This window comes from Tamandua tetradactyla, chromosome 2 (genome assembly GCF_023851605.1).
Source record: "Tamandua tetradactyla isolate mTamTet1 chromosome 2, mTamTet1.pri, whole genome shotgun sequence".
NCBI classification, from domain to species: Eukaryota; Metazoa; Chordata; class Mammalia; order Pilosa; family Myrmecophagidae; genus Tamandua; species Tamandua tetradactyla.
In genome coordinates, this window is record NC_135328.1 from 58760145 (window position 1) to 58772450 (window position 12306).

Below are 12306 nucleotides of genomic sequence, written 5' to 3' on the forward strand. Positions count from 1 at the left end.
CTTTGATTAGTTGTTCCAAATTCTGTGTCTCCCCTGAAGTTTTTATTTGTTCCCTTGACTGAGCCGTATCTTCCTGTTTCCTGGTATGGCATGTAATTTCTTTTTTTCTGATGTCTAGGCATCTGATAATCTTTATGAGTTAACTCTGAAAGTTAGTTTCTCCCTCTTGTCAAAAGTGTTTTACTGTTGAATGGCTTTGTGTTAATGATATTCGTTGACAATTGGTCCAACTTATTCTGGACCTTTTAACTCTTCAGGTTTTGTTAGTTCTTCTTCATGTTTCTTGCCCTGAACATGCGTATGATGGTTAGGTTCATGTGTCAACTTGGCCAGGTAACGGTACCCAGTTGTCTGGTCAAGCAAGCACTGGCCTGAGGTTACTGTAAGAACATTTCTTGGACTTAAATCATCAGTCAGATGATTGCATCTATGGCTCTTTACATCTATGATCAACTAAGGGAGCATCTTCCTCAATAAGAGATATTTAATCCAAACACCTGAAGGCTTTTAAGGGAGATGTGATGACTTCAGCATTCAGAAAAGAGAATTTTTGTCTCAACTTCAGCCAGCCAGCCTCTTCTGTGGAATTCATCAAAAACCTTCATCAGAATGCCAGATTACAGCCTGCCCTAGAGAATTTGTATTCATTCATCCCCACAGTTGGGTGAGACACTTTTATAAAATCTCATACTATTTACAGAAATCTCCTGTTGGTTCTGTTTTCTTTAGATAATCTGACTAATACAATGTGGTACAATTTTTAAGATAGAACTTTTTGTTTCATCTCTAAGAGAAAGATTCTTTTCCTCTGTGTCTTCTTTAGAAATCTTGATCTGTTCTGTTTCTGTTTGGAATTTTCTCCCCAACTCCTATAATTTTTTAAATTCTCCCCCTCACTCATTGCCCTCTTTCATTATACTTTTCATTTCTGGCACGCATCCGGTCTTACAGCAATTCAGTTTTTCCTTTCTTTTTGTTTTTCTGTGAGGTTTTTTCTTTCTCTGGTTTCTTCCCTTTTAAGGTATTCAGCCCTGGGAACCAGATGGAGTCAATCCAGAAAGGTCCATTTTGTGTTTAGGTACTCGAGCTAACAAAGATGGATTAAGCATGAACCCCACTTGCCAACAGTTCTACCATAGTCTCTGTTTCTTTTTTTTTTTGCCCCTTTTTGCATAAGAAACTCCTCAGTAGCTGCCATGGGTCTCTACAGACTTGGGTCCCTGTGCCTGGAAATGTGTGGGGTTCTAACTTGCTGCAGTGAATGGCTCTATAGCCTGCATCAGTGGCAGGAGGGACCCAGGTCATGCTGCCTCTATGCTACTCTCAAGCTGCATAGGAACCAAGTAAGGGAGAGGGTTCTGGACTGGCAAGTCCAGGAGGGAAATCTCCTACCTGATCTTGGAGATTATTTTTATATTTCTTCGATTCAGGGTTTGTGGTGTCCTTCTCCAGTCTCTGTTGTCCTCCAGAGCTCTAATCAAGTGCAATTTGTCCTTTGATTTGTTGACTCTGAGGGCATACTTTTCCAGGGGATCTCTTACATCACCATGTTGATGACATCACTCCTAAAATGTATGTTGACTAATAAAGTGACCAAATGCTTTTAGACCTCTAGAACCATAATACCAACCTCAAGAACTATGAATATTTTGTTGGCTGTCTCTAGCACATGGTAAAGTTGACATATATGCTGATGTCTCAGGTTCTTCAAGGCATCAATCTCCGTTTTGATACGAGGTAAATCATTCTGTGATAAAACATTACACTAATTGAGCAATGAATCTATTTGGGAAATGTTCCAAGCTTTAATACTTAAGAATCAAAAACTAACAAATGCCCAAAAACAAGTTGTTTAACAATACAGAAAAAAAATCACACAAGACTCATTTGTATATACATAAAAAAAGGACTTCGGAGTTTTGTGAAAAAACAAGCTCAACATGGATCAACAGGAATGTGATTTCCAAAAAACTTAAAACAATAGAAGAATTCTTTAGAAGATAGAATTCCAGATAAGGCAAATAACAGAGGCACTCTACTCAAATACCATGCCTGAACTACTACTTTTGATCTCAGCAATGCCCTAAGAAGTATGCTCAGCTAAAAATTGGGAATCTTGATAAAATGAGCATTCATTGTCTTATTCTTTCACCTTTTCTGTGGACTAGAAAGTTTTGAAAATAAAAAGTTGATTGGGGCAGCAGATAAGCTTAAAGTTTTCTCTTCAAATTTTAAAGTCTATTATTTAAAACAGAAACCCAGCAATCCCATGATATAACAAGTAAAACTTTCACTATAAAAAAGGGGCTTATCTAATAATCAATGGCTCACAATCCAATTACCTAGGATTATGCAGACAGATGTCAAGTTTCAACCAAGAATCAATTGTAAATTTGACTATTCTGAAGTCATATTATCTTTTCTTTTCTTTTCTTTTTTTTGGGGGGGAGGAGGAAGGAGAGGATTTAGTAAGAAGACTAAAACCCTGGAAGTGATCTAAATATTAAAATCCTTAGAAATAATTAACATAAACACAACAATAGAAAACACAAAAACAAGTTTAGAAATAATGAATAAATGAATTAATGTCATGATATTAATGCTTTAAAATAGTTTTGAGTACCACCAGTGTGGTAATATATTTTGTAATAATAGTATACATTTTGTTTATTTAAGTATTTGAAGAGTCCAAGTGATAAATCATACTAAAGTTGCAAATGAAATTGAAATGCTTAAAGGAATTTTTTTTGCAAACAATTGTAAAATATTCAAGAAAAGTTTACTTCTAATGCTTTATTAGATTAACAAATGTAAACCTGAGCATTGAAAAAAAATTAAAGAACCTGAATTGTCAGCTGATAGATTATTAAAAATAATTTCTGATATAGGTCACTGGGCCAGTTTGAAAGTATTATGTAATGCAGAAAAGCCATGTTTTAATCCTGATCCTATCTTGTGGGAGCATCCTTTTCTTTTAATCCTGATCCAACACTGTAGGTTGGAAACTTCTGATTAGATTATTTCCATGGAGATGTGGCACACCCAACAGTGGGTGTGACCTTTTGATTAGATGGAGATGTGACTCCACCCAGTCCAGGTGGATCTTGATTAGTTTACTAGATTCTTTAAAAGGGGAAACAATTTTTTTAAAAAAAGGGGAAACATTTTGGAGAAACCTGAGAAATGACAGAGCCAACAGAAACTTCATAGGAGAACTGACACAGATGCCAGCGCTTGGAGATCAGAAACATGGATGTTTGGAGTTGCTTGGAGCCCAGCAGACATGACCATGAGACATTAAGCAAGCCAGACCTGGAGAGAGCCAAAGGAAGCCATGAGATGAAAGACAGCCCTAGAGAAGCAAAATGAGGAATCCATGCAGATACAGAGCAATGGAGCACAGGAGAAAGGCACCAACAGATGCAAGCCACATAACTTCCCAGCTGACAGAGCTGTTCCACACATACAGGCCTTACTTGTATTAAGGTATCTTCCCCTGGATGCCTTGGTTTGGACAGTTCATAGAACTATAAACTTGTAACTTACTAAATTCCTTTTAGAAAAGCCATTCTTTTTTGGTATATCGCATACCTGCAGCATTTAAGAAACTAATACATTCACTATGTGATTTTTTTTAATATGTTATGGAAGGACTTCAAAGAATTGCACAATACCACTGTAAAAACATTCCTTATATTCCTTTTGACTTATTTATGTATGTTTATCAGCATTTACATTGGAAAAATTAAAAATAAGATCAGAATTGCTATTAAACCCTGTCTCATTTCAGCAAGAACGGAGATATGAAAAAAAAATCTAACATAGCTGTGCTGGTTTGAAAGGAAGTATGCCCCCTAAGAAAAGCCATGTTTTAATATAAATCCCATTTCATAAAGGTAGAATAATCTCTATTCAATACTGTATGTTTGAAACTGTAATGAGATTATCTCCCTGGATGATGTGATTTAGTCAAGAGTGGTTGCTAAACTGGATTAGGGGATGACATGTCTCCACCCATTTGAGTGGGTCTTGATTAGTTTCTGAAGTCCTATAAAAGAGGAGAATGAGAGACTCAGAGAGAGCAGAGAATGCTGCAGCACCACGATGCAGAGTCCACGAGCCAGCAACCTTTGGAGTTGAAGAAGGAAAGTGCCTCCTGGGGAGCTTCATGAAATAGGAAGCCAGGAGAGAAAGCTAGCAGATGATGCTGTATTTGCCATGTGCCCTTCCAGCTGAGAGAGGAGCCCTGACCGTGTTCACCATGTGCCTTTCCAGATGAGAGAGAAACCCTGAACTTCATCGGCCTTCTTGAACCAAGGTATCTTTCCCTGGATGCCTTTGATTGGACATTACTATAGACTTGTTGTAATGGGGACATTTTCTCAGCCTTAGAACTGTAAACTTGAAACTCATTAAATTCCCCTTTTTAAAAGCCATTCCGTTTCTGGTATATTGCATTCCAGCAGCTAGCAAACTACGACAGATCTTGGTACCAGGAGTGGGGTGCTGCTGCTGTGGTTTGCAAATACCAAGCATGTTGGAGTGACTTTTTAAATGGATAAGGGGAAGATTCTGGAAGAATCTTGATAGAGAAGCTTGTGAGAAGCTTGATAGAGAAGGCCTAGAATGCTTTGGAGAGACTGTTGGTAGAAATGTGGACTCTAAAGATACCTCTGATGAGGCCTTAGAAAGAAATGAGGCACGTGTTATTGAAAACTGGAAGGAAGGTGATCCTTGTTTTAAAATGGCAGATAATCTGGCAAAGTTGACTAATGGTATTGGCTGGAAGGCAGATTTTAAAAGCCATGAACTTGGATATTTAGCAGAAGAGATCTCCAAATTAAATGTTGAAAGTGCAGTCTGGTTTCTCCTCGCAGCTTATAGTGAAATGCGACAGGAAAGAGATAAGCTGAAAACTGAACTCTTGAGTAAAAAGAAACCAGAAATTGAGGTCCCAGAAAATTCTGGGCCTACAGAAAGGGAGACTACAGAGTATAGTGTGGATTTCACCAAATGTGGAACTAGCGAGCCATTTCAGAGAAAGTCAGGATCAGACATGGAGTTATCCAGGAAAGATTTGTGGAAACTCCTTATATCTAATGGGCATGATCCAAGGCTACTGCATAGAAAGCCAACGAGAGTGCTGTGGGACCTGTATAAACAGAGCTGCTGCCAGTCTGGACTGAGGGGTTCAGAGAAGGGACACATTGGAGGAAAAATAACTTCAGAGGCAAAACCGTGGAGGCTGAGGTCTGAAGTCAGGAAGCCTCGGGCCAGGAGAGTGGACCCACCCAAGCCCGTGGAGAGGGTGAGTTTGCCCCAAAGGCAGAGAATGGGCCTTCCACCTCATTGCAGTGGAAGAGTCATGCCGCCTCAGGCCTTGGAGAGGGTGAAGCACGTTTCTTGGGGTTGGGGGAGAGGCTGGCTGCCACCACATGGAGGGGCTGAGCATGTGCCCCGGAGATGGCAGAGAGCCCGGGTGCGGCCCCAATGCTTGGAGAGGGTGGAGCTGAGAGAAAGGTGGTCTCCCCAATATCCCCCAAGGTTGCATTCAGAGAGAGGCAGGCGTAGGCATTTGGAAAGGGTGGGACTGCCACTTTCTAAAGCCCTGAGGATAAATGACTCTCAGACTTTGAAATCTAATGGACTTTGTCCTGTAGGTTTTCGAAACCGTATGGGTCCAGTGACCCCTGTGTTCCTTCCTCCCTATGGAAATGTGTATATGTATCCTATGAATGTTCCTCCTTTGTATGTTGGCAGCAAATAACTTGTTGTGAGTTTTCAAAGGTCCAGAGCAAATGGAGAGAATTTTGCCTTAGGACAGACCATGCCTGTAACTGACTTGATGAGATTTTATACTGTCTCTAATTTTGTACTTCATTGTATTGCTACTGAAAGGTTTAAGGTTTCTGATAGTGTTATGAAGTTAATGTATTTTGTATATGGGAAAAACATGTCTTTTTTAGGGGCCAGAGGGTGGAATGTGCTGGTTTGAAAGGATATATGCCCCCTAAGAAAGCCATGTTTTAATATAAATCTCATTACTTTTAAAGGTAGAATAATCCCTACTCAGTACTGTATATTTGAAACTGTAATGAGATCATCTCCCTAGTTGATGTGATTTAGTTAAGAATGGTTGTTAAACTGGATTAGGGGATGACATGTCTCCACCCATTTGAGTGGGTCTTGATTGGTTTATTGGAGTCCTATAAAGAGGAAATATTTTGGAGAATGAGAGATTCAGAGAGAGTGACACTACGAAGCAGAGAGTCCTTCAGCCAGCGATCTTTGGAGATGAAGAAGGAAGATGCCTCCCGGGGAGCTTCATGAAACAGGAAGCCAGGAGACAAAGCTAGCAGATGACACCATATTCGCCATGTGCCCTTCCAGCTGAGAGAGAAGCCCTGACTGTGTTCGCCACGTGCCTTCTCACTTGAGAGAGAAACCCTGAACTTCATCGGCCTTCTTAAACCAAGGTATCTTTCCCTAGATGCCTTTGATTGGACATTTCTTTAGACTTGTTTTAATCGGGACATTTTCTAGGCCTTAGAACTGTAAACTTGCAATTCCCCTTGTTAAAAGCCATTCCATTTCTGGTATATTGCATTCCAGCAGCTAGCAAACTAGAACAATAGCTAATAAAAAAAATGCATTTTCAGTAAATTATTTGTTTGATAATTATAAGCATTTATACTGCTTTAATCAAGTGTATACTACTAAAAATTATAATAACTCAATCCTAAAGAAAAAAAAAAGTTTAACACTTAAGAAATTCTGGTCACCGAAATTTTTTTTTTTAATCTTCAAAAGAAGAAACAGCCACAAATGCATACAGTCAGATTAGTGACTTCTCAACAGGAGGAAACTTGAATAAAGTAAAGCCTAGAAACCAAATCATATGAGGAATGGCAGAAAGAATCAGGAAAAACAAAGAGTGTGACTTCAAACACTGGAAAGAGTAGTACAGAAAGCCCAAAAAGACCATGAAAGATAGATTTGTCTCAGTATAAAAAAATAACTATGTGCATAAATAAAAATTGAATGGGTTGCTTTAGGAGGTAATGAGCTGCTCATTCCTGGAAGCATTCATGTAGAGGAAGAGAGGCTGAACAAACCAATTATGGGGAATTAAGGAATTAGGAAAAGGATTTCATTAGATAACTTCTACGACGGCTTTGAATAAGATTCTGGGGCATAAGATCTGCTTATACTACAAAAGTAATCAACATTCAATAAAAAGATAAAGAAAGGAAATATTAATATCCAAAAACAGCTAGAAAACTATGCAACTGCAGAAAAATGGATTGTGCAGACTTCAAATATGTGCCACTGCCCCAAATTAAAATGTGAAAGAAAAAGTAACCCCTTCCCACAGATCTCATTTTAAAGGAACAGATCTATATATATATATATATATCACCAGCATTTGAAAATTAAAAGCTATAGAAATATTATTCTAAGAGTAGTAACTAGCACATTAGAACACATATGGGTTTTAACTCACAAAACTGATCCATAAACAGGAAATTCTGACCAAAAAAAAAAATTTTTTAACTTACCCCTAGTGCATTTTTATCCATGATTTTTATGGCTACCATTTCTCCAGTGAGGATATGACAGGCAAGTTTGACTTTCGCAAAGCCGCCTAAATACAGGAAAATGTATTATGAAGAGATAAGCAACTATGACCTAAATATCCTCAAAGTACATGAAGGACTCTGGCTCAGACACCTTTCAAACACCTTTAATAGGTTCTATTGATCCAGATTTCCCTGGAATTTTTAAAGTCCTCTCTTCCCAATTGTCAGCTATGGCCCTAACCTCTTCTCATTAATGTCTAATTGAAGATTTTTTTTACCATGGTGTTATATCTTTAATTTGTAATAAAAAATCAGGAAACAGTATTCACTCTTTAGTAACTCTTTAGTGAATTTGCTTTACAATTAACACTGCAATTAAATTTGCTTTAAGACACCACTAGAACACACTGTAAAGTTGCTGAGACTGGAGACAAATAACATAAAACTTTTAAAATTGTAAAGATAAACAATTATGTTTCAAAACCGGACAAAAAGCTGGATAAATCTCCAGTTTAACAATTTCAAGCAGAAGCTCCTGGTAGTCCCTCCCTTCAGTAAACAGCAACTCTACTTTCTCAGCAGCTCAGACCAAAAACTTTGGAGCCACCCTCAACCTTTCTGTTTCTCTCACATCCCATATCCAACCTATACACAAATCCTGTTGGCTCTTTCTTTAAATTATATCAGTGGTAACCTAGAGAGAAGGAGACAGGCATTAACTGGGAAGGGGCACAAGGGAAACCTCTGGAAATTTTTTATATCTTGTTCTAAGTTGTGAATATTTAAGTGTACATATATATTAAAGCTCCATCAAGATTACACTTTACATAAGGGTAAGGAAGACAGTGTCTATATTTTAGAACCACATATATTCTTTGAGACCAATGGAAGAAAGGTTTATTTGATCTGGAACTGAAATCTTCTGTAGCGTATAATCTAATTCAATCTATCAGTATAGCTCATTTGAACAACTGAAACACAAAGAGCACAGAATAAGAAAGAGGTCCTTTAATCCTGTATAGATTACTGTAATGCCTGGATACATCCTAGAGCATATTAAGCAGATAATCAAAAGTATTGGCAAAGTCCCTTGAGGAGGGGAGAAAGAATATGGAACAATTAAACCTTATCATCAGGGAATCCCCTGATACTGTGTCAAACTTTAGGGACACTCATATCAATAGGCCATGCCCTCAATCATGAGGCTTACTCAAGTGAAGCTTATGTAGGTAGCGGAAAAGCTTAGACTACCTATAGGCATGCCTAAGAGTTACTTCTGGAGGACCTCTGTTGTTGCTCAGATGTGGCCTCAGCCCAACTCTGCAAGTGAAATCACTGCCCTCCCCTCTACGTGGGACAAGATATCCAGAGATGAAATTCTCCCTGGCGACGTGGGAGATGACTCCCAGAATGAATCCAGACCTGGCACCGTAGGATCAACAACTCCATCCAGACCAAAAAAGGGAAAAGAAATGTAATTAATAAAGTATCAGTGGTAGAGAGTTCGTGTCAAGGGGCTACTCTGGAGGTTGCTCTTACACAAGCTTCATGTAGACCTTGTCACTCTGTCATAACCTGCCAACCCCCAACCAGGACCATTCCAGCCAATCCTAAAGAACACCTAGGGCAATATATAAGATTCCACAAGGGTTCCAGGCACTAGAGTAACTTTCCAGAAACCTACAACCTCCAGATGGGTTCCTGGTCCAGATAAATCCTGAAACCTAGCCCAGCCTCTCCAGAACATCAGATATTCCCATATCCCTACCCCATATTAGTGAAGGACCCTTCCAATATCAAAATTTAGAATTGCCATAGCCCAAACAACCCCAAAGAGAGGTATGGAAAGATCAAAGGTGATAGTGGAATTATACATAGAAGATAGGACTTAACAAATGAATAAGAACGCTGAATCAATAAATTGGTATCTCTTTTAGTCTTCAATATTTTAGAGCATCTAGAAGTAAACACCTAAAACTGTCAAATTGTAACCCATGTCAAATTCTGAAATATGTTCTACAATTGATTGTGGTGCTGTGCTTTGAAATTTATAGCTTTTTTGTATATATGTTATTTTTCACAAAAAAGAAGGAAAAAAAAGTCGATTGTGATGATAAAAAAGTATTTAAGCCCTCTAGCCTCCTATATTCTGGAGCAGCTAGAAGGAAAAATTTGAGAGGATCATATAGTATTCCATGACAAACTCTGGGATCAGTCCTGTAACCACTTATTGAAGAGTGCTTTGAAAACTATTGCTTTTTTCTTTGCTTTGCATATATGTTATAATATACAACAAAAAAAATTAAAAAAAAAAGATTATACTTCACATATTTTACAATATTTACATACCTAAATAAGTTTTTTAAACATATGTATATTCACATTTGCATGTACGTGTGAATGCATCCAGAATTCCAATCCTTTCACTACTTCCATGATTATCACCCTGGTGGAAGTCACCATCAGGGATCACTCAAATGAATTACTGCAATGGCCTCCTAATACTTCCCTTCTTCTAGCTTTTGTCCTCTCCTCAGTCTTTTCACAACTAAGCAACCAGAATGACCCTGTAAGAACAAAGGTCAGATCATTCCTTGGCTTCTCTTAGGATAAAAGGCAAAGTCTTTGTAGTGATCTCCAAGACCAGTACTTTACTACTACTCTCCCCTTTCTTGCTCCACTTTTTCTAATTAAAGTAGGTGAAAAAAATTAAAACTAGATAGGTGAGATTAAAAAGCTTATGATTGTCCAAACAGATTATACTCTCAAATTGTTGGTCTGTCCTTCACTTCCAAGGAAAAAAATTACCTGTCCCAATGGTTTCATATAATTCATAGTATTTGAGAAGTTCATCATAGTCTTTCATAGTCCTTCGGGAAGTTTATTCAGAATTACAAAAAGAATCTGTAAGAAAGAAATAGTATATGATCAATTAGGTTTATCTCCTTCATTTTTGTAATTGCAAATGTCTTAGTCATAGGAATAATACTGAACAATTATTAGCCATATGAAGAAAAATTGGATTCCTACCTTATACCATACATAAAAATTAATTCCATACATTAAATAAGAAAAATAAAACTTTAAAAAAATTTTTAAATATTATCATGACTTCAGGATAGAAGAGGATAAACTTAAAAACAGATAAGAATTAGATATAGAAAGTATGAATCACACACATACATACAAAAAAAAACCACACACAAGAAACAACATTAAAATTAAGTACTTCTGCATGTCCAAAACATCATTTAAAAAAAAGAAAACCATAAAGATAAGAAAAAATTTGCAATACATATAACAATGGATTCATATTCAGAATATATAAATTTCTATACAATAAGAAAGACTGCACAATAGAAAAACGAGCAAATGATATAAAAAAGGCATTTCAGAAAGAAGCAAAAAATGGCCAATACAAACTGAAAAGATGCTCAACTTCATTAGTAATCAGAGAAATGCAAATTAAGACTTCAATGATAGACAACAATTTTCATATATAAGATAGATATATTTTGAAATTCACATTTTATTATTATGCTTCACAACTTACATGTGTTACATGTATTTAAGTATGTATCAAATAATATACTAAAAGTAGTTGTAAAAAAGCCTTAGGAAATCATATTTGATTTTGCCTCCCTCAATTTTAAAATTTAGTATTACAAAAAAATGATGAAGAAGAGCAGGGCCCTCATGTACATTCATATATAAAGTCACATTATACCGGCATTGTCTTATTTGGGGAGAATATGTACTTAGTGACTTTAATTGGAGGTCAGCTGTATGATAAGTCTGGCACAACTGCTAACGGTAGTCTTAGACTATTAACTTTGAATTTGCTTTAATTCATTCATTTACTCATATAGATGCTCACTGAGGTCCTACGATGTGTCAGACATTGCCTGGCACAGGGTATAATGGAAAAGAAATGTGGTTCCTGCTCTCTCTAATGGAGAAGACAAAAATGCAAAGAAACAGACAACTAAATTAAATAATTACAATTTGTTATAAACATTGGGGAAGAAATAAGCAACAGTGATTAGAGTGGGTTTGTGAGAAGGCAGTATTTAAGGCAAGATAGAATTCAAAGGCAAGAATCAGACTGTGATGTCTAGAACAGAACATGAACAATGTTTCCAACAGGACTTGGCCAAGACCATGTAAACAATGTTTCTATGCAAGGCTGTTTGGTTTTTGTTAGTGGTTAATGATACTTTACTTGAATGACTGCTGCTTTGTCATCAATGACATTCTCAGCCCCACCTTACTTCTCTCACATTCTACTTCTTGAGATGTCCAAATCCACAAATGACCCTGGCTGTTTGATAGTACCCATTTCAAAAATGGTCCCCACTCCCCCAATTCCTTCTTAAATTACGCAGCACAAGACTAAATCCCTTTCAATTCCCCCTTACTGGGATTCCCCAGCCTCCTCAGAAATATGTTCTATCTTCCTGAAGCAAGCTAAATACACCTAATATTTTCTACTCCTGATGTGTTCTTGGTGGTCTTTGATCAGCAAGCCTTAACAGGAAGGAGCTGTTAGTCACCAAAGAAAGAAAGGAAGAGCATTCCAGAAGGTGAAGCCTAAGTGCAAAGTTCCCAGAGGAAGAAAAGATTGACAAACACTGAAGCAAAGCTACTTTGGGCAGTACCAGCATATAGAAATGCAGATCTGGACAATTGATTAGACATATGGAAAAGAAGAACACTGAATCAGACC

At 37.4% G+C, this 12306-nt stretch overlaps 1 protein-coding gene across 6 annotated transcripts in view; it reads right to left on the bottom strand.

Moving 5' to 3' along the window:
- MELK (maternal embryonic leucine zipper kinase) overlaps nucleotides 1-12306 on the bottom strand; it is a 207344-nt gene that overhangs the window by 176616 nt on the left and 18422 nt on the right. For 3 of the 6 annotated variants that reach the window (XM_077147691.1, XM_077147692.1, XM_077147690.1), the window contains exons 3-5: nucleotides 10389-10484; nucleotides 7560-7645; nucleotides 1631-1747 (exon numbers count right to left, since the gene is read on the bottom strand). In XM_077147691.1, coding sequence (XP_077003806.1) covers nucleotides 1631-1747; nucleotides 7560-7645; nucleotides 10389-10446 — 261 coding nt within the window. In that variant the 5' untranslated portion in view covers nucleotides 10447-10484. The remainder of the gene's footprint in view (nucleotides 1-1630; nucleotides 1748-7559; nucleotides 7646-10388; nucleotides 10485-12306) is intronic. The other 3 variants (XM_077147695.1, XM_077147694.1, XM_077147693.1) reach the window with 2 other exon arrangements.